Source organism: Clinocottus analis, unplaced genomic scaffold (assembly GCF_023055335.1).
Source record: "Clinocottus analis isolate CAN_PGR_092001 unplaced genomic scaffold, fCliAna1.0.p SCAF_6, whole genome shotgun sequence".
Lineage (NCBI taxonomy): Eukaryota > Metazoa > Chordata > Actinopteri > Perciformes > Cottidae > Clinocottus > Clinocottus analis.
Genome location: NW_027176218.1, coordinates 8196722 through 8224546, shown reverse-complemented (window position 1 = coordinate 8224546; position 27825 = coordinate 8196722). Strand labels below are relative to the sequence as shown.

The window sequence follows — 27825 nt, the reverse complement described above, 5'->3', positions numbered from 1 at the left end:
CTGTCTTACCCTGCTCAGTACTCCTTTCAGTGAACATTAATACACCCCTAATTCCTTCAGATTATTCCTCATCATCTCTCTCTGTCTCATATGCCATACAACTCACACACTACATGCTCAACTAACTCTTCTTCTCCGCATCCTTCACATAGTCCTGTCTGGTGTTTCGCTATCATTTTCAGTGTTTTGTTAAGTGCACTACGGCCCAACCGTAACCTTGTCTGAACAGTTTCCTCTCTCCTATTCCTTCAGACTAGTCGCCACCAAGAAATTGTACTTATATTAAGTGTAATAAAACATTGATGATGGTCTAAAGGTTTTCAAATTCCATTGATGAACTCGCTAATAATAGTTGTTTTTTTTATTGTTTTCACATGTGGCATTAACACTCTGCTACTTCAAAGGCACATTTCAGGTGAGATAGTTTACCTCTATCCCCGTCGACTGTGTTAATACATTTTCAGCTGCCATCTAATGGATAAAGAAGCGATCCAGTTTCAGCTCATGAAGCAGTTGGGCAAACACAACAGCAAATCCAATCACAAATTTATTTACTACATGCATTTACATCATATTACAGGGCATTTTTTATATTTTGACATAAAGCTTTGAAAATGTAATGATAAAATGGGCTAAAAAGATAAAGTAGTGATATTAAAGTACTCAAGTTTTAGTATTATGGCATTTTCTCATGACAAATAGTGCTAAAAGTTTAAAGGTATTGGTGTGTGTGTGTGTGTGTGTGTGTGTGTGTGTGTGTGTGTGTGTGTGTGTGTGTGTGTGTGCATGTGTGTGTGTGTGTGTGTGTCTATGTTTTCTTGCTTGCCAATAATTTCTGGGCTTCATTAGCTAGAAGTTAATATATTATTAACAATACAAACACCCACAAAAATATCAACTATAAAAACAAAATGATAAAACATATCAGATAAAAAGGAGCAATGGTAGTAACAAAATGAAGCTATACAGTTACATGTAATGCAGTTCTACCAGAGTATTGAAAACACTGGATCGAGCAAAAGCAGTTCATATATACAGTGCAAAAAGTGCTACAGTGGTTTTATTATGCTAGCTGGTGCGTTATAAATAAGCTAAAAATAGTACACTATACCCACTGAAGTCATCATACTTATACTGAAAGCATTGTACAGTTTCTTTATGATAAATTCCATAAACCTTTGTCTGATGGCTGTTTCCTATTTAATATTGATTTTACATTTGAGAAACACTGTTATGCTCTTTCCTTCTAATTACAGACACATATGGAATATGGATTTGAAAACCAATTTTAACAAAAGTTACACAGGCATGGCGGTGAGATTAAGTGGAGAATAACTTTAAAAGAATAAAAGATAATAAAAAAAGGAAACATCATACAAATCAGTTATACTCACGACGTTATCACTGCATATTCTTAATTGTATAGGCACGTGAAAAGTATTCAAACATCCAGTGAAATACACAGAACAGTCCAGTGTATAATATCCAATTCTAACTCTGCAGTGTGCGTGAATAAATGTAACTCCCTCTCAGCTTGATCGAGCCATTAAAATAGAATTTCCATCGCTGAAGCAGTGTTTGAGTTGCCTCTGAGCTGAGATGTATCATTTAAAAGAAATGATTGGGCATGCACCTGAAATGGTGTGTGCCATGTATTGCCTTGCCAGCATTCTGTCCAGTTAGCAAAAAACAGTGTGAGCTATTCCAGTGTTTCTTGAAATATTGTCAGTGTTGGACTTTATGCATTTCCACTATCAGATGCTAAGAGCTGTCAGTGTTTCTACGTTTTCATTTCCAGTAATTTGTTTACTTATCCAGTCTTATCGCATGTCTTCCAGTGAATCTGCTGAAATTAGTATGACTTCATTTTTGGACTAATAATAACAAGGCTTTCTGTGTAATAGTATGCATATGCATGAACATGTAATGTAACAGTTTGGTGTTTAATTCAATGTCACAATTGAGAAAGAAACACTGAACAGCATTTCCTTCTCTGTGCAGTGTTTAGTCAGATGTTGCATGAAGAGACAGCAGACAGTCTCGTCGACTGCAGCAGCCTCAAACACAATGATCCACTGTAGAGACCCAGGGTTTGCCAGTGTGCACTACTGAGGTATATATTCAGTGCAAGTTGCAACCATTCACTGAAGCCTTCAGCAGAAGTCAATGATATTCTCTCCAGTGTATAAAACATGTTTTTGTTTTCAGTTGACACTGGATTCAGTGTACATGCAGAATCATTGAATTGAAAAAAGTGACAAAAATGTGTGCAGAGCCATCTAAAGTATCTTTGCCTAGGCTTCATTTAGAAGCTTGAATTATGTTGGAAAGTAAGTATGGCTTGTATTGAGTAGACTTGTTAATCATCAATTAAATGAGATTAAAACTTATCGACTCAGTCAACAGTGACACAACATAGTCGTCCTTTACATTGATCTAAAACATTTTAAGTAACAGAAAAGAAAAATCCAGTGATCACAGCAAAAATAGATGGCCTACGGCATAGACATATGGAGGGGATTGTAGTAGGGACAGTGGTATATAGCTTGTTCTGTATGAATATCTTTAAAAAATAATGTACAATAATGAGACAAAACCTTATCCCATCACAACAGCGTACAAAGGGAACTACAAAGGGAAAATGTGGTGTATTGTAACGACCCTGGCACACATCGTCTTCCTTCTCAAACACAGCTGCTCTGAATGAGGAAATGGTAGTCAGAGTATGAAAAGGTTTCTCCTTCAGTGACACAGCTCACTTCACTCTGTCAACAGAAAGCAAGTGGGGACAAAAGTCACTGGATTCATTCAAACTAAGTACAAAAATAATTGTATCAAATCACAAAGTGTATAGAGCGTCAGAATTCTTCTCATATTTTAGAGGCCAAGTTTACTCACAGACAGGGAGACACGGAAGTGATAGGTGATGTCCTGGAAGGACAACAAGGGCACTGACCACAGGTGATGAGTCCCCTAAGAGAAAAGGATAACAAATATAACGAGTCCCGAAGTCATTTGCTGAATGAATTCTTGGGAAAAGACGTTTTGAGGAATAATAATTCTACGTTCACATATTGTCATTGGTACAACATGACAAAAGAAGGAAATATGAGATATTATGTACCTTTGTTGATGAACTCTGTCCTCGGTAGAGCTCTGTTTCTGTGTGGTTGGGGCATAGACGTCCCTTGGTGGCTCCACATTGTCGTACCCATACGTTGTTTGTGGACCTGCAATAATTAAATATGCTTTATGTGGGTGACTACAGTTAAAAAGTATTTTTTTAGTGGCACAGATTGCACTTTTTTTTGGATCTGTTATTTCCTGATCATTTCCTAATATTATATTAATACAATGGGGAACTTATTATCAGGAAAGCCAATTGCACATTTTTGTCTCATAAAAGGTAGTTCAGAAATTAACAATTAATTAATAGGAAGTCTACCAATTAAAGCCTTTCTCTATTTTACAGATACAAAGTGCCAAATTACATGGCTCTTACAGAGAACCCTTTGGACATTGTTAGGGATTTACGAACTCGTGTGATATTTGTATACTCACATCATGTGCAAAGTGATTTGTGATTTGGAGGAATTTCTGCTTCCATGGAGTGATACTGTGTAGCTGGAGTCAACAGAAACAGAGTTAGCATTAAACATCAAGACTTGAATTCAAGGCCTAATTGTGTAAAAGACAAAACATACGGAGAAGTGACAAATACATTTCAGGAAAATTGAATACATTAATGGATACATTTAGATACATCCATACGGGGCATTGTGTTTCACTGAATAACTTGATGATTTGCAAGACTGAACCCCTTTGAGAGACTTTGGACTATGGAGTAATACAGTGCTCTCCAGCACCTTCATCAAAACACCAAATTAAAGAATATTGTTTGGACAAATAGCCTTCATCCCTCCAGGATAAAAACTTGGGGAATCTATTCCAAGCAGCATTGAAGCTGTTTGTTGTGAACCATCACCTGACAAGGATATTTCACGTTGCTTTTTTAATTTGTCGCCCATAATATCAACTCAAGATGAGTACATCTATTCATTATATACCTGCAGCTTTCAGGTGTGGAGCAATTTTGTGCTGAAATCTCTTGGTTTGTCTCCACGATATGTAGACTGGTCAGAGAGGGAGCTGACCTTCCTCCTGCAGAAGGAAGAAAAGCAGCACAATGAGCGCCGAACCCATACTGCAGCATTCCATTGTACTGCATGCAGATAAGCTGTGTTTGCTGTTGTCAATCACATGGCTTTACTGTGTTTGCATTCTGCATATTACATTGGTGAAGAAAGTGCCGTGTCTGGGCTGTGTTTGTGGATTTACCCTTTGTGTGTAGACTGCGCTGTCGGCGTGGCTGTGGCGGCTGACCTGGAGGCAAGCGGTTGGTAGCTCCCATTTCGCCCAGGTCGGTAGTTGCTGGCCTTTTGGACTTGGCAAAGAACAAGGGTGCTGAGGTGTGACTCAGACGGTTTCTATTGCGGTTGTCTTTGTCCATTGGTCTGGACTTGGCCTTCTTATTAATGGGTCCTGGTGTGGGAACCGGGCTGCCTAAATCTACAGAAGGAAGACAATTAACCTGCATGGAAGACAAATGCACACCCCAGGAAAACATTTCGTGTTTATTTACTAACCTGGTGTGGATTGGTTGTTACTCAAAGTCACAACTGTAGCTGATTGGTTGTTTACAGCTGTAGTTGAACAGCAAGCTGCAGGATTTGTGAGAAGTGAGAGAAAAGGATCAGATCAATGTACATTCTATATGCCCTGAGGGAGCTTGGTGATAACTGTGCTTTTCAAAACTACCAAACTTAATTCGGTGGTCAGTCCCTCCACTCACCTGGTGCAGGAGTGGTGGACAGTAGAGGATCTGAACCCTTGCGTGAAGATCCTAGTGCAGATCTGGACCTGCACCAAGCAGATGCCAGTACAGGAGGTCAAGAGCATCATTCGGGTAAAATAATGATACATATAAAACCGAGTTGAGGTTATAGTGTTTAGAAACGTGACTCATGGTCTCCTTTCAGACAATAAAAAAAGTAACACCCAACTAAGCAATCAAAGATAAGACAGAAAGAGTAGATCAGAAAATAAAACAAGGAAGTAGCAAGAAAGGCAGGTGTTGAACACATACCAATGGCAGACAGGTGGACAGAAAGTTACAGAAGCAGTGAAGATGGGCATCCAAGAGATGTAGAGGATACGGGAAGGAACATAGCTACAGAAAGCAGAAAGAGATTATATAGAAAGAGGTTCAGAAAGAAGAGGACAAATGATTCATTTTACTTTAAAGCTTAAGTGTTTTTCACCCTCAAAAGTACATACCCATCTTTGTCTGTGACGTCTCCTCGATGGTGAAGTGTCAACACATAAAGGACGGACATGGAAATGACACTGTCGGGGGACAAATAAAGATCATTGCACTTCTGCACGCAAATGAAGCTGATGTTTTTCCTCATTCCCTCCCCAATAACATGTTGTTCAGTCTAACCTGAAAGCCATGACAATGACGAGTGCCAAGATGGTTCCCTGCATGAACCTCTGGCTGATGCAGCCTGGATCTGGAGCAGAATTCTACAATAAAAAAAAACACAGATTAGACTAAAGTTGTGAATCTTTCTGTATAACACATTATAAAATACATGATTATGATCACAGACCTTGCTTCCAGGTTTTACTGTATTCTTTCTGAGTGGGCCACTTCCTGTTCTGCTGAAATAACTCCCTGATTGGCTACATGGAAAAACAAAAACAAAAGTAATCTATAAATGATTTTCCAATCATACAAGATTATTTCTGTCAATGTGCAGCACCTGGCTTGAAAGATTTTAGACCACTTCTGCTCATTGCTCTCACCTGACAGTGCTTCCACTCACAGTGCTCTTCATGCTGTCAAGACGACGCAGCTTGGCCAGTTTGCGGCTCCAGCGCTCCAGTTCATCTATACGAGTCTCCAGGTTGTCTGTCAGTTTACACAGCTCCTTCACCGCTCCCACGTTCTCCATGAAGATACGGTCCTTTGAAAGAAGAGGGAGAGCTGTGAGTGTGCATGGAAGTGATGTGTGTGTGCCCTTTTTGTTCATGTGTCTCCGTTACCTTGTTGACCACTAACAGCTTGGGGATAGTTTCTCCATTGGTGCACACGACATCACCCCCCTCCTTCACTGCTTCAGGCAAGATTTGCTGAACATCTTGAGCGATCACTCCTGCGGGAGGATATTACAGATTTTGAAGTGAATCGGAGCACTGAAAGCAGGACGGATGCACTGATACAGGACTTGCTGCCATAACAAAGCACATGGAGCAAAAGACAGACAACATAATAAAGTAATCATCTCAGAGATTTTCATTTAAATTAATGTGTGTTAAGTGACTATTGTATGCAGAATGAAGTAACACAATTGAGCCTATGCATTTGTGGTACTACGAACTGTGTGTCTGTGGTGACTTTCTTTGGAAAAGTCAAAAGTTGCGATCTCTGGGAAATTAAATCCAGAAATGAATCTGCAATTACCGCTGATCATCATAGGTGCCACCAAAGAGATCTTTGAGTTGTAACATGTGACATTACGATGATAACACAAAGTACAGTGTACAAAGAAATGGAGATGATGGAGGCAAACATTAAATTGTGTTATTTATGAAGTTGTTACCAGTCTCTGGAGTTCTCTCTATGCCCACGGAGGCAGCGAACTCAGGCTTGTATTGATAATGGACCAGCCTCATCTGAGAAATCCGTTTCAAATTGTCTGTCGTGTCGACCTAGACACAGACAGAATGACAATGACCTCCATGCAGATGGTATGAAAACATAATGTTCATGTTGCAGATGAAAATGCTTGGCTCAAGTACAATGAAAAGACACAACGTAGAGTTAAACTGCACAGTCAGCTGTGCTGAGCATTGGCATTTGGATGGTGATACATGATGACAAGCACACGAGGCACACAATGACACGCTGACAGTTTGGAAAGACACGCACACGCACGACATGCCCAAACACACACTCATATACATACACACTGAGTGTCATCCTGACCTCCTGGACATTTTCTTTGGCCCTGATGTCAGACGGGTGTACCAGTGAGCCCATGACCTTCAGGTTGCCATGGATAACAAGGGCTTCGTCCGGCCGGTCGGTGTTGATGCCAACTCTCCCGTGGTGGTAGACGGAGTCTGGCAGCTGGCCACGCTGCCACAGCACCTCGCTGTCATTTTCAAACTGGCCCGGGTTGGATGCCTGTAACAGGGGGACAAAGGAGAAGGTGCACAAACAAACAGTCATGCAGATGTTTCTAAAAAATATGCCAAAATAAGGATCCAAATAATTGTAATATACAAATAGTATAATTATTTGGAATAGTTTGACATTCTGGATAATTCAAATAATACTTTTCCAGACAAGCAGTAGAGAGTCCAGGAGGTGCTCTGCATTGCTCCCAGTTAAGAATAACTCTAAAACACAACGCCCCGTAAAACCAGTGGCCGTTAGAGGTGCTGGGAAGCAGAATTTATTGATTTAGTTTTCTTGGACAGAGACAAATATAAGGCGAGAAAGCAAATAGGGATATTACCCATAACATTAACGATTGATTTAACACAAGCTTAACATCTAAATGCTTGACTTTACATTTCACATTAAGGCTTAGTCAGTATTTAAAGAATAATCAAAATTATTCCCAAAGTTATGGTCTCATGTCAGCCCATTGGCCAAAAAATAATAATTGTGCAGCTTTTTAAATATCATGTCAGCCCATTGGCCAAAAATAAATAATTATGCAGCTTTTTAAATATCTCTGATACTTATTTCACTAATGCAATTTGTACTGCACTTTGTACCGTAACTCCATGTTTTGTATCTGGAACAAGAACAATGGCATTGCTGTCCAGTGAAAAGCATTTATCTCCATCTTTCTTTCTTTTGATCAATTGGTTCAGATGTTGATTTATGGGTTAAGAAAATTATCTTAATTAAAAAAGGTTGTTTTCCTTTGCTCAAAAAAAGGCTGAAGTTTGGAAGATACATGGTTTTCACAACACAGCTATGAGAGGAGCACACAGTCATAGTATGTGTGCTGGTGATTACAGCCACACAGATAAAAGGAGGAAAGACAGTCAATGGAGAAGATGTTGAGATACACAGTGATTTTGAAGTGCAGAGAGTTTTGTAAAGTAGACCAAAGGTGTCACATTAACAAGGGGTATGATTGTTGTAGGAGGCAGACAGACATGGCCAGACGTTACCCTGACGATGATCCTCTCAGACGCTTGAGCAGCCACAGTGTAGCTCTGACTGTGGGACTGAACTTGCAGCGCCACCACCAACATGAAATACCTGCGAGGACAGAAACATCAGCAGTAGATGTGAGTGCCGGCCGGAGCTTTGATGGGATCAATGCGATCATGTTGGCGTGTGATGGCACGTCTTTCACCTTTGGTCAGGGTTGGGTTTGCCCTTCTTTCTCATGTTATTCGCCGTAGTCTCACTGAAGTGGAGCCGCCCCACTGTGACCTTTGTGACCTGCTCTGAGGGCAGAGTGATCCTGGGGGAAGAAAAGAAGAAATTTAGAAAAAAATCCTCCTTCTGCTGTACTGATTCGAGAACCGATCCTTTAAAGGCTTCATACTCACAGCACTGGCTTAAAGGGTCTCTTGCTGCGGTCTGACTGTGACTGCTCCACACTAATAGACTGATTCACGGCCTCCACCTGGCAATGAAGAGAGACATGAAACATAAACTAAATACTAGAGCTTATTATCTGTCAAGTTCATGTCATGTTCACTATTTTGCCTCCGCGCACCTTTACTCCGTTGAGCTTGAGATAGAAGCAGTCGATGGGCTGCAGGCCGTCACTTGTCTTTATGTACTTGGGATCTCCCAGCATGCCGACATATACTGTGACCTGGAAATGATTCTTCTTCTGGCAAACAAAAGCATCATCAGCCAAGGAGAAGTTGAAGCCCTTGTCAGCATCAACACGGTAGGTTGGCATTGGACTAAAGACAAGGAAAGAGATTGTGACACGTGAATAATGTGATTAGGAAGCTTGCATTTGTTGTTAGAAAAGTGAAGAATTGCTGCATAATGCAGAGTTCTGAGCCATCACCAGGGGGAGACTCTTAACTGTATTACAGGGTCCTCCCAAGCCCTCAGAAAAATACACTAGTGGACGCAGCATATTTAATGCTTGTAATTTGGTAAAGAAATGGAGAATATTTATTTGTGGGGAGCAACAATGGAGAGCGTGACTGACAACTATTTACTTTACGACCAAGGACTGAGCTTGTCGGAAAGTTAATAAATCTAGTTTTAAACCAATGAAAACCTGCTGTGCCTTTACGGAGGTGTACTGATACAAATTGTGATGGGTAACCAGCTGGTTTTAATTTCACTTCTGAAAGATCTTGTGAGTTCATTTTAACCTTCCTCCCTATCTATACTTTTTTTTTATTTTGGCATCGCAAAAGCACGAGTAGGTGTACACTAATTTCTCCCTTTACCCCCTCCTAACGTTGTCTTTCTAAGCCGAAACCCTGCACTCGTTCACTCCCCCGCACAGCTCACCTCTGAGGAATTTGTAGACCTTTGCAACCCTGCTATTCCTTTGCCACTCCCGCAGTATACTTTGTTGAATTATTATTTGACCAATTATAACTTCTTTCATTTTTGGCTCTCTGTAGAGTGTTTTTAAGCTCCCCCCCCTAAAATAAAGACCTCAAGATGTACAGATATGCCAAAATAAATTCCACCCACAGCTCTTTGCAGTTTACGTCATACAGTGGTGTCCACTTGTTCTGCTGGTGAGGCTGCCACTTGATGCACTGATAGTTTGGGTCCATGTAGGAGTTGTCTTCATCCTGCATTAAACCTGTGAAAAACAGATCAGCAATTAAAATAAGACAGTGGAATGCTAAGAATGTCTGCAACTGTTCTGTAAACGTGTTTATCTGTGCAAAAGTTAAAGGGTAGGTAAGACCAGGCGAGCATCAGGTAGAGAAGGTGAGGAAGAGAAGAAAGATGCCTGCCTACCTGGTTCTTGCTTGATGATACCTGTGAGGATTTGGGAATTGAGGGTGCTGTTTGGAGAGTCAGAGTGCTTCCTCTTCTTAGCCTGGTGAGCGGGGATGCTGCTGTGTGAGGGAATGGAAACCATGTCAAAGTTTGCACATATTTGTACTCCTTCCCATCGTTTCTTGTGCTGGACACGCAACCCTCCCTCTCTTCCTCCAGGATAACTCACTCCGGCCCCTGAGGATGCTGCAGCAGCTGATGGAGCATCTGAGTCTGCTGCATGTCTCCACTTCCACTTGTAGCTGGACCAATAGAATACTGTGAAACCATGGGCTCAGGCTTCAGGTACATGTCCCGATGCATGCTGGGATAGTGCCCGTGTGGTGGAAGGGGTGGCGTTGGAGTCATGTGGCACATGTTCTCTGGTGTCATGGTCCTGATCATGTGAGGATCTAAAAGACACAACAAGGATGGAGCATAATATTTAAACTACTTTTTCCAAATACAGTTGATCACACACATGCAGCAGATTTTCCTCCTCGAGATGTATATGTGTGGCTGCATTTCAGACTGTAGCTTATTCTACTTCCCTCTAAACTCAACTAAATGTTTTGTTGTTTCAAACTGGAGAACGGGAGGGATGCCCATCAGATAACACTCTTCCACACCTTTTCACTAATGGGCGGGAACAACACAGGTGTGTGATTGTAAAGAAGTACACAATGACTTTGAATCTCTTTGGTGTTCAACTTGTAGGTTGAAACAAGTCAAACATATGCTGGTTCATTCTTCGAAGAAACACTTGAAATCAAAGCTTATAAAGCTATAAGTTCAGAAAATGTAATGTAGTTGATGCAATTAATTTTCCAGACATGCTGCGTTAAATATATCAATTAGTTTTTGTCTTTACGCTTTGTTTAAATACAACAAAGTGATGAGTAACATATATTGATTTCACTGTGACCCACATACACCTTGAATAAATCAATGGCTTCCTCTGGCTCTTATCTGAAGGCAGTCCACAGATTAAGGCACCATTTCTGTCAGTTATATCTTCTCTTTTGTGTGTGCTGTTTGTCACATTCTTTCCACACATTTTTGAAGGAAATGAGGAGGTTCAGGAGAAATGAATGTGTCACTTACCATTCACCTGCTGAGGAGAGTACGGCTCTGAGCTGGAGTCTGGAGGGGACTCAGGTAGTGTCCTAAAAAAACACAAAGGCAGTCAATGTTATATTCAAAAACACAGTCATATTTGACATTCAAATCATAAAAGTCATTAAAGAAATACCATGATTGAAGTTGGGAAGACCTCCCTCGTATTTCCTTCTTATTTTCTAAACTGCCATTATATTCAATGGAGAAACTCTCCTTTGGGATCAGAGTAAGTGTACACGTTCTTTACACAAGATTGTGCACGTCAGAACTTTTTTGCACAATGTAATTTGACTCTCGCTCTCTGTCTGTTATCAGTCTACGTCTCCCTCCCCCTCTTGACCAGCTAGTGTTTTACTTGTTCAAATGAAAAAAGTATTGATTGCATAAAGGGCCTGTAGTAGGGTGTGTATGGTTTCATTGCAGGCTTTAAATAAATGCAAGTGTCATTTGCTACGACTTCTGCCTGATTCCACGTTTAAATTGACAGTTGTGGGAGAATCTTGACTATCTCTCAGAACATACTTAGGTACCAGCTCATTTTATACTCTGTCCTTTTTGTACCTGTCTCCATCTACCTCTGTGGTATTGTGCTTACCCTGGAGCGTAGTGGCCCCTGTGCTCAGGCTTGGCGTGCGCCTGCTGTTGCTGCTGCTGGTGTTGGTGTTGGTGCTGCTGCTGTTGCTGCTGCTGCCCCAGGCAGAGGTAGTTGTGTCGGAGGCCCAGAGATGGACCTGGGGGGTAGGCGTTCTGACAGCTAAGAGGCCCAGGCGGAGGGACTCCTTGGCGAAGCGGAATAGGAGGGCTCACACCGCACACCAACCCCCCAGAGGAGGACACTCCTGCCTGGGGAGATGAGTAATTTGGTCCAGGGGTGCTGTGGACCTCTGAGAAACAGCTGGTGGAAACAAGAAGAAAAAAGGGATTAGCCTTATCTGAAAAAACAAATTCCTTTGTAACGACATGATCTGATTTGGTTGGTGCATGTTGTTTTGACGTTGCTGGGTTGGTTTGGAGTCCCTACTGACATGTCAGTGCTATCGTCCTCCTTGCTGATGTACTCTTCCAGGATACTGGTGTCAATGTTGGCTGGCTCCAGAGAACTGATAATATCATGACCTGTGGTGGAGGGAGGGTCAGGAACACAGGGAGATGGAGAGCATCTGGGAATTAGCAATGGGAATCTCTCGGCAACAATAGCTCTAGTTTCAACACAAGCTTATGTTGTAACAATTCCCTGTAAGACAATCTATCTATCAAACAACTTATTAACTTGGTTCATCATTTATAGCTTTTCCGGCATACTTCAAATAACCTGATGACATTGTATTAATGTATTTATATCAGAAATATCAAATATTTTAGCTGAACACATAATTAAGATGACGTACAAAAACGACAAAAAAGTGCTGTATTTGATTTCTGAGAATTTAAAGATTAAGATTACAGGAGTGACCAACAGTCTAAATATGTGTTAGTAGTTAACATTACAGATCACATGATAATTCAGTGTCTCTAATTGCTTACACATAAACTCGAATGGCTCTGGTTGAAAGTTACTATTTTGTACCTCAGCTGCCTTTCTCTATAAAAAAGAACCACAGTTAACATAATAATTAATTAGTTAATCATAAACCAAGATACTAAACTTATACTAAACTTTTGTCTCCATTTTCTTTGTTCACAACAATTGACATGTTTCATGAAGATTAACTAAATCCAAAGGATTTCCTCATCACGTGTGGCATGATTTAAAATAGTTTTATATAATGATATAGCAGTTATATTAGTTATTTCATAATTGTTCCCCAATGCTCCCCTTACTTCACCCCAGGGTCATTTTCACCCTTTGATAGCCAAAGCTCCACAAATCCCAAACACATGACCCCACTTAATCTTTAAAACACCAACGTGCAGAACAAGGACTTGCTTATGCATATATTTAGAAACAAGTAAATATATTTATACAATCTGACTTTTCCTTTTGTTTCCATTTAACTTAAATGTTACATGAAATACATTTTTCTTTGAAGCTGTCACTAGGCTGACTGCGGATGCTGAAACTGAGTGAGGGAGGAGAGGGGGGAAGGATGGAGGGGGTGAAGCAGAGGGTAAAGACTTGGTATATAGTGGGTGGGCAGGCAACCCCAGTCTTTCTCCTTTTTTATTCTTTTTTCTCTCTCACACACACACACACACACACACACACACACACACACCCACACACACACACACACACACACACACACACACACACACACACACACACACACACACACACACACACACACACACACACACACACTTTCTCTGATAGATTAAGCAGCTACTCAGTTGGGAATGCAAGGAATTTTTTGTTAGCAATGGAAAAGATTCTCCTTTTCCCTCTTTTTTTGGATGCCACTGATGCTTCACTCTTTAGAAAAAACACAACTTAATTGTCACAGTTCCAATCCTAACCTTCTCCATCCATTGCCACGGTTCACCACAAAGGATTAAACAGACTATATCATCTTGGGACTAACATGTGCTTTGTTCCATCCGCACAGAGTTGATAGCATGAACATTTTACAACTTTCAATCATTACATTCACAAACCAAAACACGTTTTCGTAACTTATTAAACCAAGAACACCCAACATTATATTGTTTAACATTGTAGATTCTCACATTATCATGTTTTTAGAGAAAACTAGCATGTTTACAGTGTGAAGAAGCAGATGGTTAATGTCTCTTAATACGTGCCAGTGCAAGGGGAGAAAAGCAGGATGGTTCCCCTTAAATAAGATCCAGATGTGCACCCCACCCAAATAGGCAGTAAATTTAAGCTGGCAGGCCTGATAACGGAAAATAGAGAGATGAGGCAGAGGGGAGGGTAGACAGATGGAGGTTGAGGAGAGCGGGGGGCAAGAAGGACAGAATACAAGTTGGATGTTCAAGGATGGAATGATAGAGGGAAAACCCTACAGTGACTGAGGAGAAACAGAGAGAAACAGGGCCGCAAAATACTGTCCAAGAGAAGTCCAAGACAGCACAGTTGAGTTTAAGTCAAGAATGGCAGAAGTTCAAGACCTTGACGAAAAATTAAGTCCTCTGTCAAGACCCATTTGAGTATTTTTAATATGTTTTAATCTAGCAAAGTAATACATATCTATACTTGGAAATACATTATGTTAACAACCTCAAATATAGATGTACTATTAGGCTAAGCTCTTTTAGGATAATTTGACATTCAAAAATGTTAATGACTTAAACGTGCAATAATAGATTGTTTATGGACCACTTGGGGGCGGCCGAAACAAATCGTGAACACAGAAGTGACATATTCACTTGTAACAATTTCTTATTTGCACATCCGAAAGTGAGGAAGGAAAGAATATCATCATTAATTCAGAGTTGTGTTTCTTTCCACCTGATGAATGCAGCGCCAATGTTCACTTTATTTGAGCTCTGTGCCTGGTCTCTACCAACTCTATTAGCTGCACAGATAAACAATGAGCTGAAACTCGCCATTAAGCTCTATCGAGCCGAGGGGACCTGCAGATGATTGAGTGAGAGTGATACTTTTGACAATAACATTTTCACATTGTTTTAACACTTCCATTGATACATTGTTAAAGCAAAACATAGTGATTATAATGATGATTTAATTAGATCCACTTCACCTTTCAAGGATTGAAGAATGAAAAAATATATGTTTCAGATGCTGATGCCTTGAGATATTATGCGCTTTCATTTTTTAGTGGAGCAATAGTATCATTTACTCTTAAAGGTTAACACTTTATAACAAACATATATATAGAAGCATATATATAAAAATGTATGGCCTTCCAAAACCACAAAGACAAGGCAATAACAATTGTTCTAAGTCTTTCATAACTCTGCAGATGTTAAACACGTTCACTGAGAACAGACACAGTATGTTTGTTGCTTTTGAAGAAACTTTTTACCGAGTGATAAAAACATTATGCTGATCAACACTGACTCAAACAGCTGGAGCAGATATCGATGAAAATAACGTTACTTTTTATAGAATAACAATTTGGATGATTAATTTAACTTTAGATGTAGTGAGGAAAACAATGTTTAAGTCGAGCCTGATCCCGGTCACTTCCATTCACACAGTTATCGAATCGCTACTCTGGATCAGGCGCTACCCAAAGCTGCAGGTATCCGGACTGAAGTTGGATCAGTGCATCCCTACTTTCACTACTTTTGTAACCATCTAAAAACAAATTAGTTTGTGATTTTACAGTGTGACATTTGTAATGATAAAGTAAAGTTATGGGTCACACTGTCATTAAATATTATTCTGTTCGTGTGGGTAAAGAATAACAGAAACATAAATTAAGTAATTGTAACCGCCAAATCACTGCATCAGTTAAGTTTAAGTTGCTGTGATCTGGATGTGTAAATTGCCCTGCCCTCTTTGTCTTTCTCTCTCCAGCTGTGTTCAACAAGGAACAGTGAAATGATTGTCAGTCCAACTTCGATACAGACTGGCCTTTTGAAAGATTAAGGCCTGAGAGGATAGTGTGTGTGTGTGTGTGTGTGTGTGTGTGTGTGTGTGTGTGTGTGTGTGTGTGTGTGTGTATGTTAGCATAAGTGTGTTTGTTTGTTTGTGTGTGTGTGTGTGTGTGTGTGTGTGTGTGTGTGTGTGTGTGTTATGCCACCATGTCAATGCCTGGGTTGTCAGCAGAGTAATAATCTAAAATGAACAGACACAGAGGACCAAGTGTGCGAGTGATGATTTGACTTATATCGTGAATCAGATGCACAGCTTTTCATTTTCCTAACGCAGTTCTTTTAAAAAGTAGGGTATGATGTAATTAGACTACTCTAAGGTTATTACACTATTGTTAAGGGCAAAGACAAGTAATAAAGCAGAGTTGAGGGAACAAAACTAAATTGACCACAACCCAATTTTACACAGATGTTTTGCTTCCAAATTAGATTTTGTTTTTTCACTCACGAGTGTGTTAATAATTAAACACCTTCAGAGAAGGAACAAAGTCCATCTGATTATCAGACAGTTAGACCTGAATGAACTTGGCTGCACACCCACAACATATATACACACAAATAGTACAGACAGAAAATACACTTTCAAAGAGAATTTACATCAATTTACAGACTAAACTAATAATTTTAAAAGGTTTTGCAACCACATTAAAACGGATGTTGGTAGAATCATTAAAGGTATTCTATAACAGGTAGGTATTTAAAGTAAATTAACAGGTATGTCCTGTTTCTCAATATACTTTTGGAGATACAAAAATCTACAAAAAAATAACCCGACGGATCTTAGTGATGCCAATGTAATAAATGTAAGTGAGCAAACAATCTCTCAGTTGTTCTACAAGATGCACACAATACAGAGATTGTACCTACAATGTACAATCTAACACACATAGAGACACAAATAGTAAATGAAAGGAAAAGAAACTTCTCAAATCTACACTAGAAAGTGTTAGAGAGCTCGGACTTCTCGCCTGAGAGCTACAGACCTTCTTCATTTGTTGACAAGACAGAGTTACTAGTAAACGAGTAAAGAGCATCACTATGACGTAGACATGATCCAAGAAGTGAATACAATCAGAAACCCTTCATCAGGGAGGAAATAAATCACAGCTAAAGAGAAGCAGAGCGGACAAAGCGGCAGAGTACCTGCGCGTAGCCAAAGCATGATGATGTCCTTGAGATGAAAGCACCTGAAACAGATGATGAGAAGAACAATTCCTCTCTAATTTTTCACATGTTTCCCTACTCGGGCTGAAAGACTTTCTTCACTCGACCCGAGAGCCACAGATCCGGGTAACGAATGTGTGTGTGTGTGTGTGTGTGTGTGTGTGTGTGTGTGTGTGTGTGTGTCCGCGCGTGCATGCCTATGTGCTAAAGCATATGTGCGCGAGTGTGTGTGAGAAAGGCTCGGAGAGTGTTATAATGAGGATTATTCCCCAGTCATGAGAAAAGGCTGTACCAGGCTACCACACACAGCCCTTGTCGCACACAAGCACTGGGCGCACCGGCGGACCTGGCTCAGGAGATTACAGGAGTGACAAGGCTGGGACCGGGACACGAAGAGAGGCTGGAAAAAACCACGGAACGCTGCTAATGTGAGGTTTGAGGACCAGCACTTAATCACAGACAGAATTACAGACGACGTAAGAAGATGAAGACGTCAAGGAGGGAGAAAAAGAGGAGGGAATAAAGGAGTGGGAGACAAAAAGTCGAATAAAAATAGGATATTGAGCAACACAAAGGAGAAGAAGTGGAAGAATTGGCTCTTAACCTCAGAGTGGTAGTGCCCAGAATTCCAAATTGAGGCAGTCAAGTGAATAATCTCATGTAGATGAATAAAAACAGTATTTTTTTTAAACTGTCAAATTTCAGACAGAGCAGCTCTGGTAGACAGCTGCAGTCGACATGGCTGTGTTTGAGCTACATGTATGTGACAATGAACAGAATTCAGGATGCAAACAAACATGCCCGAGCATGATTTTTCCGCCATTAACATCCTCTCTTGAAGTTATAACAAATACACAAAAACACAAACAAAGTGAATTAATCCCTTCAAGGCCAGGTCAACCACAAACAACATGCACCGGCTGAGGATTACTCGGTTGGCATTCAGAACCGATGGGAGTGAGGCACAACAATGAATAATAAAACCTACTCGTAATCACCGTAAGCCTGACTGCTCAAAAACAATACATTCCTCGAGCTATAGTTCACCGTTAAACCTGTAAATCAGAGGAACTGTCTAAACTGCGCTCCGTTTCGCACAGATTTTCCAAGATGGACGACAGCGTTCCCGTCCATGATTCACATCTTCTGTGGGAGTGCAGCAGGACTTTTGATATAGTAACACGTGTAGTGAGGTGTTCCTCTTTTAAGCTCAATATGGAGTAAGAACGTGATTAATTCCCCTTTACACGGTTAGGAGGTGAACGTGCTCAACGTTTTATTTCTGGCGCATCCAGTTTAATAACAGTAGCTACGAAGTTCATTGCATGTTCAGGGGTTTTCATCAACATAATTGTGTCTCTTTGGGTGGCAATGTTTGCAACTGTTGGGATATTTTAACAACGAGTTGAAACACAGTTCACTGCCCAACCTTGGGTCCGTTATCCAATAGGTTTCAAATCCTCGTCGACCAATTATCCTATGAAAATTGTACACATGTTCTAGATTGACTATATACGCGTTTGCCTTTTGTCTTGTCCAGAGTGAATCTGATGAAGACACAGTAGATGTAATTGCACTAAGTGAAATATGTTGATAACTATTTGATGGATTGCCGTGAAATTTAGCACAAACATTCATGTTCCCCAGAGTATGAAGTCCTAATGACTTTGATGATTCCCTGACATTTCCATCAAGTGCCACCATGAGGTAAATATCTTGCAGGCGACTAAGTGGATGATCATAAAACCAAGACATGGATGCCCTGTCAGCGGCTGTCTGGACAATGGTTCAGAGTCTTTTTTTTTTACGTCGGTTCCAGCTTCTCAATTGTGACAATGTACTACTACAAACGTTCAATCAAGTGTTTTAGGGTAGGGTATTACTTCAAAATGAACACCACACAACAGCAATGGATGTCGTGAGTGTTTTTCACGTGCAAACACGCCTCTGTGCGTGAGTGCGCGACTGTTTGTTGTTTAAGTGAGTCAGAGAGGAGAAGGTCAAGTTTTGGGGGAGGTTTGTGGTTTAACTGGGTTTCTCTCAACAGGTCAGTCTCTCTCCACCCTGAGTCTGCACTATCTCACCTCCTCACCCTGTCTGCTCACTGTCACTCTAATGGAATCAGAGAGAGCGAGCGCCTGGGGAAGGCCAAATACTTGAGGAGAAACACCAGTCTCACCTCATTGTGTTTTAACAGCCACCAGGGCTATGCCAGGAATGTACACTGTGCATTAGTGTGAATGTATACATATTTCACTAATCCTATAAAAACACAGTTTACCAGTGCCAAAATCCATTATAGTGCTGTGCGTGTGTTCTTTTGAGTGAGTGTGTGTTTCTTACAGATAAAAGGATGAACATGGACACCAATTGTCTAATATACAAAACTAAAGGCTTATTGCTTTACTTTTTTGTCACAAATTTAAATTCAGGGTATTTTACCAAAAGGGCTGAGTCCAATATGTGAGAGATATATAATATAGAGTTTCATATCACTGGGTTAGTTCAGAGAGAAAGCAAGTTAAATAGCAAACTAAGCATCTAAGGCGGCATCTACTGTATACTTCTCATGGACAAGTTGACATTTTAGTCCAAGCAAAAGTGGCTGAAATAAAGCCAAAGTAAGAACATCGCTCTTACTCCCAAAGCAAGAATGTAAACACACTAAATTCCTGTCAGAGTGGCAAGGAACATCTGACAGTCATAGATGGCTGTGTATATTTAAGTCAACACTTTGTGTATACTATAATCAAGTGTTAAGTCTCTCTTCAGATAACTTATTATACATAAACCCCAGTATGTGTTTTATGTGCACTTGACTTCTGGAACATTTGACATTAAGTTTCTTTTAAGAAAAACAAATTAGTAAGAAGTAAATTCTGTCACAAGCTGTAAATCACAAAGCAGTAAAAAAAAAAAAACCTCTTCAAAGAAATGTGACAAATTGTAATTGTCTTGCTCCAGAAAGATGAAACTTACAGCAGGAAGACGATGGACAGAATAGGGTTCACAATGTCATGAATATTCTCAAATTATGACGGATTACTTGAACACAATTCAGTAAAGATCAACTATGTCACACAACAACAATGTAGTAAAACAAATGTGTGATATAATACAGAAGAAAACCAAGAAACTCTTTTGGTATATGTTGGGAAAAAGTTTTGGTATCAAACGTTTAATTTGAAGTCATAATGTGCATTAATTACGCTAATATTGTGAGGATAAACATACATTTGTGCGTTTCTATTTATGGTTGTTTGATGAGCAACACTACATCACTGGTTAAAATCTCATTGATCATGTCTGTCTCTAACGCACACATTGTGCCACAGCACCCTTGCAAAACACACCATTTATCTTGACTTGAATTCCTACACCCTTCCAACCCTCAACCCCACCCTCCTCCACCTCGTTTTTTTCTTAGGATTCCCCGTTTAACTTGATCTGTTACCCATCAGCAGCACTTTTGCTCCCCTCACCCGTTAAACCTCCTGCCTCCTTTCATTTATTTGTGTTTTTAGGATAAACAGCCAGAAATGTTAAGTGAAAAACACCTAAAAGCCACAGATCCCATAAGATCACTTGCAAATACTATCATTATTGTGATGTTAACCACCTGCCGTGTGTGGTGCACAAGAAATTATACATACAATACATGAGAGCTGACACTTAAACACAAACTTTAAACAATAAATTAAGAAGTCAAAGTGGTTGCAAAAGTAACACAAATCACACCTTTTCCGTTTTACGATCAATGTTCTTGATTTAATACTGAACGTCATCAATAAATATAATAAAAATAAGGCATTCCTACCTTCAAAAAATCTCTGTAACGCTTCTGTTTCATCTACCACGTCCATCCTAGCAGGTCCCACATAAAAAATCCATCCATTCAAGTCTCCCCTTGTCCGAACGAAATCAATTCGGATCGGGGAAACTTTCAAATAAGCATCGCGGAATCCAGATTATATTCTTAGTGACGACTTCTTGTTTTAGTTTACATAAATCCAACACTTCATGCGGAGAACGTCTTTCTTCTGGTCAGCAACTTGGCACTGGATTGACGTCTCTGAGCCAAACGCCTCCAATGACGCCACAACACGGGCTATAACTTTAAAACTATAGTCTCAGGTGTTTGTTAATTAAGGTGCTAACAAAAATCCAAAGAAGAACAACGTTACACAAATCGCCATCAGGCGCGCCTTCATTTCAGGCAGCAGCTTCATAATGAATTGGCAAAAAAGTGTGAGAAATGCCGACAGAAAAATACAAGTCTGTCGAAATAAAATAAAAAAGAAGTGCGTAAAAGTTGGCTCAACTTGACCAGAAGTCCCTTCTGCTGCTTCTCTTCCTCCTTCGCCTCTCTCTCTCTCTCTCTCTCTCTCTCTCTCTCTCTCTCTCTCTCTCTCTCTCTCTCTCTCTCTCTCTCTCTCTCTCTCTCTTCAGGATATGTGCAGCTCGGAGTCGGAGGAGAGGAGCGCAGCAGGTGAGGGATGTGAAGCTGCGGCCAATGTCCCAAAACTAAACAGCCAGTCAACGTTAGAGCGCGTCTGTGACACTATACATTGTGTTTATATTCACCTTATACTAAATTGTATTTTTCCTTTTTTTTATTATTTTTTTTTACCATTGTAATAAAAGCCTCTATAAACAGCACCAGTAATTAGTCGATTAATTGGTCATCGAAAGAAAATTGATCGTCAACGATTTTGATAATCAGAGAATCACAAATGGCTGAAATTTGCTGGTTCAAGTTATTTCAATATTAGATTTACTGCTTTTCTTTGAATCAAATTTTCACTTTGAGGTGATTATCATCAGCAATTGATAATCTTATCCACATTTAAATGTATTGTTAGTTGCAGACATACACCTATTATCTCATATTATATTGTATTAGACATATTTGATATTTGAAATAAACATATTGTTTTTAGCTTAAATCCACTTAAATCTATTTGAAGAGGACAACATTTAAAAAGACTCATTGCCTATTGTAATTGTATTATTTCCATCTATTCTGTATATGACATATATTTCATATCTTTCTGCCATGGATGTCATATCTCTCCTCTGTTGCTGCTCCTGAGGTTTCTCCTGGTTTCTCTTTGGTTATTGAATATGGATTTTTTTTCTCAATGATATACAAATAGAGACTATGGATTTTAAAGCCACATTTGCAATATTACAAAAATAAAAGGAATAGGACTTTGTGTTAATTTTATGAAAACACTTTAGCTTCATACACAACGCATGCAGTATAGGTCAGGCCTGAGGATGCTTTGAAAAAAAAAATCCTTCCATCACCCTTGATCTAATGTGCTGTCAAATTCAGTTTTATCACTAACTGATTCATGGTCCTAAAAATACATATTTTCTCTCTCCCTTAGAAGAGCAAAAACATTTAATCTGAAGTATGTTTTAGTAATTTAAAAACTTCGGTGCCACCTTTTTAAATTCCATCTTAAACAAACATACAGTAAGAGGAGTGTTTTGTGTCCAGGCTTCCAGAGGGGAGGATTTGAGGGAATGATCCATTTCTCTCGACCTTATCAGCTGCATCCCACCCCCCTTATAACAATGCCACTGTGTGCAGCCTCTGCAGCCCTGACACCCACCCCCCCTTCACCCACATGTGAGATGCTGTTGTGTTGTCTTGTTCCCCCACAGCTGGAGCATCTCCCTCTCCACCCCCTCTACCCCTCTGCTTTTCCTGCATTCAGCCCAGACAACGCCTCCGTTCTTTTAGTCACACTATGCAGATTGTTTCAGAGGACAAGCAAGAAAGAGAAACAGATAGAGGCTACAGGGGACAATGAAACAGCTGGCTATGCTAAAGCAGTTCATTTTGCCATTCTATATTTCTTATCACATATAGCTTAATGCATGTGTGCGGATGTGTGTTGGTGTGGAGCCCACTTTTACTACCCGGGCATGTTGTGTGGATATAAAGCCTGTGAACAAAGTCACATTAAGAAGACTCACCTCGTAACAGGTCAAGGTTCAATATTAAACTGTATGATTAATGTGTGTGTGTGTGTGTGTGTGTGTGTGTGTGTGTGTGTGTGTGTGTGTGTGTGTGTGTGTGTGTGTGTGTGTTGTGTGCGCGCTATGAAAAACAATGTGCACTGAAGCTGCAAAAAAAAGGTTGTATGTATAATGCTGAAGTTATCTTTTGAAAAAAATATGTAAGTGACATGATAAATTGTGATATATCAAAACTATTGAGCTTTACGGAGGAGGTTATTTGCATCCAAATAATTGTTTTCCTGTACACTGAAGGAAAGCGAAATGTATTATTGCAAAACTTAATGTCAAGACCTCTTACTTTGGATCTGTCTGCCAGTTGTCATCCATCAATTGTTTTTTGTTTGGCCACTTAGTGGCAGCTGAACATGCTGAAAAGAAAAACATCAACATATTGATGTGATCATAAAAATGTTAGTAGATGTGTTTATGAATACAGCAGAGCAACATTAGTAATCATTTACATTCACCTGTCAAAATCAAAATTGACTCTCGTTTTTGCTCTGGTTCGCCACCAACTCTTGAGAAAACCTTCTGTTAGCTACTGTATGCTACACTGTGCTTGCCAGAAACTTTCTTGGATGCTCACTTTTTCTGCCATTTGACAGTGAGCATGTAGCGAACAGTAGCTTTTCAATTTATTTTTGGCTGCAAACAGCCGCCTGCTGCTGCTGTAGAGAGATAAGAGTGGAGTTTTAACAGTGAAATTGAACTAAAGGGTGTATAAATTATAGTCACCTGCAGTTTCCTTTACTTTATGACAGTCCGCCTGCTCCTTTCTGTCTTCTTTATCAATAAGTATGTCAGAAAATGTCCAATTGGCTAAATCATCTTGCTCCTTTTTTCAGGAGAAATCTAACTTTCAAAATATGGCAAGTATTTGTCAATAATATATGTTATGAAGACTTAAAATAGTGTGAAAAAAAAGGTTAAAAAAAACATGTTTAAAAACTGTCCGTCTGTTGTTTTCCCAGTGTCCAGCTTGTTTGTGGGGATAGGAAAGTGGCCATTGGTTGGGGGGTTTAGGTGGGCCGGCCAGCGCCAGAACGCTCAGAAACTATTATTTACAACCCCAACATATTATTTACAAAGAAAACGCCACTCAAATCTTCGAAGAGTTACGGTGATTTGAGTTTTGCATGTTACTTCCTGTCGCTGGCGACATGGTCCATACAGAGTACCGTGTGCAGTTGACAGACTATCAGGACTTTATTCACTTCCGTCTGTATCTGAGTATTTCTTATTAATCGTACACTTATCCCACTTATTTGCCCAGGCTGCTGTAATTCATCTTCCGGCCAGTAGGCCGAGCCGTTTCATCTTTCACGTCGGAAGCGGAGGACCTGAGAAGAGGAATCAAAATGGCGATGCCGAGAGCAGGTAGGTGGACGCGTTGCTATGGCTGCTATCGATACGCGTTTAACTAGCTGGCGTGACATAAGTTATTCATATTATTTACAGCCAGAACCGGCACCAATATTCACACTAAGGCTTTGGTTCATTGTGTTAATTTAAAGCTGTAAAGAAATGTAGATAACTTTTTTTAATTGCGTTTCTCTCTCCCCCCTCTTTCTCTCTCTCTCTCTCTCTAGGAAGATCAGCCAGTGTAGTATCCTTTTCATGTCATCCTAAAGAGGGCAGTCTCTTCTCTCCCACTGACTGATGACAACACCTTAACTCTGCACCCAGCTGTCTTCTGTTACCTTCCATCTGTTGCTGAACCTGACAACAGTTTACTTTGTTTTCTATTTTCTGTTTGAACTTGGCTTAATCATCAGAAAGAGTAAGTGCTGAACACGATGCACAGTCCCAGTGTTTCCCCGTTACTTTTTTTTACACTAGAGAACAGTGAATGTGTCTGTTGCTCTCAGGCTTGGTGTTAACTTATCCAACTGATGCTCTGGTCTATGAAGTTTGTCTGCTGTTCCTCCTGGCTGGTCTGGAGTTCCTCCATGTATTTTCTGGTGAGAGAACAGATTCACATATTAAAGCATGGTTGATTTTCAAACATGCCTCCATTATGGGCATGCAGCCTCTTTAGCATTGAGCCCTGGACCATGCCAGTTCCTGCATACAGTGTATGTATACTTGATTGCGTTATCCTATATATCATAGTCTTCAAGGTTGATGAACTCTTAAAACACTGGCTGCAACATTTCCCATAATGCAATAAATCGCATAATTGATAGTCTTTTTAAACTGACTGACTAGTTTGTAAAGCACACTTTCAGCTCTACATTTTTAGTACTTTTTTTGAATAGAAAACAACAGATATAACAGTAACATTCCTGTCCCACCGTCTTTGACCCTGTCTGCAGGTGTCAGGGGCCACCTGACGGAGAATGAGGGCCTTATTCTTATGAATCTCATTATAACTGGGACAACTACCCTGCTGACGGTCTACTTCCTGGTATGGCAGACATATGTGATGTGGGTCGACGTGATCCTCAGCAGTGTCCTACTCGTTTTCTATGGCTTGGATGGAGTCCTGGCTTTAAGCACTTTAGCCCAACTGGCCAGGTCAGTTCTTCTCTCATTAGTTTTCATCACGGATAGTTTATATGAAACTTCACCAGCCATGCTAAATGGCTTTATCCCATTATGTGACGAGAGAACACAAAGAGGCTTTGTTTGACATTTTTATGTCAGCATAATAAATAGGTAAGTATACTGTATCTTGTGTCATACATAGATAACATGCTTTATTATCTCATGAATCCAGTGGCCGACAAGATAGTCTCCATTTTTTATGTTGGCAAGATATGTCTTTGTAATTAGCATATCCTACTTATATTGATGTACCTGAACATACTCAGCTTTTCTTTTGTTCACGCTTTTGTCCATGAATGAAGCCCTGGTTTCCTTTAGGACTTGTTTGACTAATTGATATGTGTGGTATTCATTTAAGGGATACTGTATACCTTCTACAATATAATCACAGTCTCATAATTTCCTCCCAAGATAAATCCAAAGACAATATTCCAATTTCCTAATCTGAAAAGATGGATGTTGTTTATTCAGGTGGCTAATGACCAAAATGCATTTATAAAGCAATGTGAATGCAGAACTACGCTAAACCTGCAGTCATTTACAATACTGATTTTTAACAGCTAAACATGTTTTTACATACTACTTTGTAATTAATGTCCTTTAGGTTGTTCAAGTACAGATGAATAACAGATGTGTATATTTTTTGTGTTTTTCAGTGATAAATGAAGAAGCCTTCTCTCCATCGTTATGTCATAGCTGAACTCACAATGCACTTGTTAATATTTGTAGGGTGAGACTGTTTGTTTTAAAGTCCTGGTTTGTTCTTGTTCTGAGGATCTTTCAGTGATTTCACTTTGGTGCAGTCAGGCCTGTTTCCCGTAGAGACAGACAGATATTTATGGTATTTGATATTTTCCGATGTTCTTTGGTTAATTTTTTTGTACTTGTGTATAAGCTAAATATTTATATTTGTGTTACTATGGATTTATATTAAACAAACCACATTTAATACATTTCATATACTGTATGTTCATCTTTTCCCCAGTAGAGGGCAGACTTGTTTTGATTAAGATTTGAGGTGTTGGTAGAACTAGTGATTTTATTTTAAAAAAAGGAACATTTTATTATTCCATGTCTTCCATTTTTAGAAATGTAATGAGTCAATAACTTACGTTAACTGGAGTTGCCTATACATAAAAAGAAACGATTAAGTTGCTTTTAGAGTACTTGACACATCTTTAAAACAATTAATGTTGTCGTTTGGCGAGAACTTTGACTTGCAGCCTACATGTTTGATGTCAGATTAACACTGATCCAATTTATTCATTCATTCAGGTAAAGATCTCTATTTGTCATTCCCAACACTACATTCTTCAAACCTTTGATTTCTCAACACTGACAGCTTAAGTTAATCATCAAACTGAATTTTGTGGTTTCCAAAGTAATAAGATTCAAAACAAATGACATTTCAGAGTGCCTGCTCTTGAGCAACAGCCGAGCACACGGACAAACACTGGATGTTTGAATGTAAGTCAATCCAGTTTGTGTGCAAGCGTTTATAGGTATATTCCCCTTTTAATCGTCCCTCACTGCTGGGTTACTGAGAAAAGTTTATTTTTTTAAATGTTTGCGCAAACAATCATTCAGGAAGTTGTTCCTATGCAGTAATGCACCCAGAAGAGGGCAACAGCATTATCTTCATGATTTTCTTTGTAAGGACAGCTCACTGCAGCTGGACAAAGAGTGGTCCTTCTTACCAGCCAGTGACATTGAAACCTGGGCAGTGTTCCACACTGTTGCTCCTCTTTCACCTGTTGAATCCAACTAGTTTAGACCAGTTACTGCTTTGCAGCTCGATCAGAAACCTGTTCAAATATAATGATCCCACAACTTGCATATAGAATGTATTGAGGCCTATACAGTTGTAAATCTTAAGCGGCATTTAAAAAAAATATATATATATTTTTGACAACCATATAAATGTCCCTTATAGGGCATCTGATTGAAGGTCTTCTTGGGAAACTGGTGCTTTACGGTGGCGGTTCCCAACCTTCAGGTCGTGATCTCCTAAAGGGCCCCAAGATAAATCAGAGGTTTACTAAATAAATAAAAAGTTTCAATAAATTCATATATTCTGTGACACAAAATGATTATTTTCTCATTCTCTAATTTGTTTATATTTGTTATCTTGCCATAAATACTAAACTAAAAGCTACAATCATAAAGCCCTACAATCACACTGTCTGAGCAGGGAAAAAACCTTTAGTTTAAAGTCTTCTCTTATTCCCATTCGTATATGATGTGGAGCCACAAGTTAATATGGCTTTATTGTAAGTGGCCACAAAACATAAAGGTTTGAAACCACTGGTCCCAACATAATAAAGCACAGCACTTGGCAATAAAACAACAGAATCAATCCCTATGTTTTCAAATGAAGC

The 27825-nt window shown here is 39.7% G+C and overlaps 2 protein-coding genes across 7 annotated transcripts; one reads left to right on the top strand and one right to left on the bottom strand.

Annotated features, from left to right (window-relative positions):
* Positions 1–534: 534 nt before the first annotated feature.
* Positions 535–21221, bottom strand: myrf (myelin regulatory factor). 6 transcript variants are annotated; one of them, XM_068603573.1, is made up of 27 exons: positions 20685–21221; positions 12208–12298; positions 11778–12077; positions 11168–11229; positions 10254–10476; positions 10043–10143; positions 9767–9881; positions 8814–9009; positions 8644–8720; positions 8445–8555; positions 8242–8347; positions 7052–7252; positions 6666–6774; positions 6109–6218; positions 5869–6029; positions 5673–5745; positions 5504–5586; positions 5338–5406; positions 5147–5230; positions 4853–4920; positions 4647–4721; positions 4339–4569; positions 4068–4161; positions 3562–3624; positions 3125–3230; positions 2899–2973; positions 535–2765 (listed from the first exon to the last, which is right to left on the bottom strand). In XM_068603573.1, the coding sequence occupies exons 1-27, from the start codon at positions 20728–20730 to the stop codon at positions 2685–2687; spliced, it is 3111 nt and encodes a 1036-aa protein (XP_068459674.1). In that variant the 5' UTR covers positions 20731–21221; the 3' UTR covers positions 535–2684. The 6 variants fall into 6 exon arrangements, with proteins under 6 accessions (XP_068459674.1, XP_068459675.1, XP_068459677.1 ...); XM_068603574.1 differs by having other exon boundaries at positions 8257–8347; XM_068603576.1 differs by having other exon boundaries at positions 10064–10143.
* A 2815-nt stretch (positions 21222–24036) lies between these two features.
* Positions 24037–26405, top strand: LOC137804319 (transmembrane protein 80-like). Its single transcript, XM_068603489.1, has 6 exons — positions 24037–24277; positions 24490–24506; positions 24587–24680; positions 24769–24861; positions 25216–25417; positions 26104–26405. The coding sequence occupies exons 1-6, from the start codon at positions 24259–24261 to the stop codon at positions 26111–26113; spliced, it is 435 nt and encodes a 144-aa protein (XP_068459590.1). The 5' UTR covers positions 24037–24258; the 3' UTR covers positions 26114–26405.
* The last annotated feature ends 1420 nt before the right edge of the window (positions 26406–27825 follow it).

What these genes read in the sequence shown, in the direction of transcription:
- myrf (XM_068603573.1), bottom strand. Translation starts at nt 20,730, where the DNA reads ATGGACGTGGTAGATGAAACAGAAGCGTTACAGAGATTTTTTGAAG. An exon ending in AGGGGCCACTACGCTCCAGG is followed by an intron (nt 11,230 to 11,777) that starts GTAAGCACAATA and finishes GTGTTTTTTTAG; the next exon opens with GACACTACCTGAGTCCCCTC. An exon ending in GTCATTGTCATGGCTTTCAG is followed by an intron (nt 5,407 to 5,503) that starts GTTAGACTGAAC and finishes GTCCCCCGACAG; the next exon opens with TGTCATTTCCATGTCCGTCC.
- LOC137804319 (XM_068603489.1), top strand. An exon ending in TGGCTTAATCATCAGAAAGA is followed by an intron (nt 24,681 to 24,768) that starts GTAAGTGCTGAA and finishes TGTTGCTCTCAG; the next exon opens with GCTTGGTGTTAACTTATCCA. An exon ending in GTTCCTCCATGTATTTTCTG is followed by an intron (nt 24,862 to 25,215) that starts GTGAGAGAACAG and finishes CCCTGTCTGCAG; the next exon opens with GTGTCAGGGGCCACCTGACG.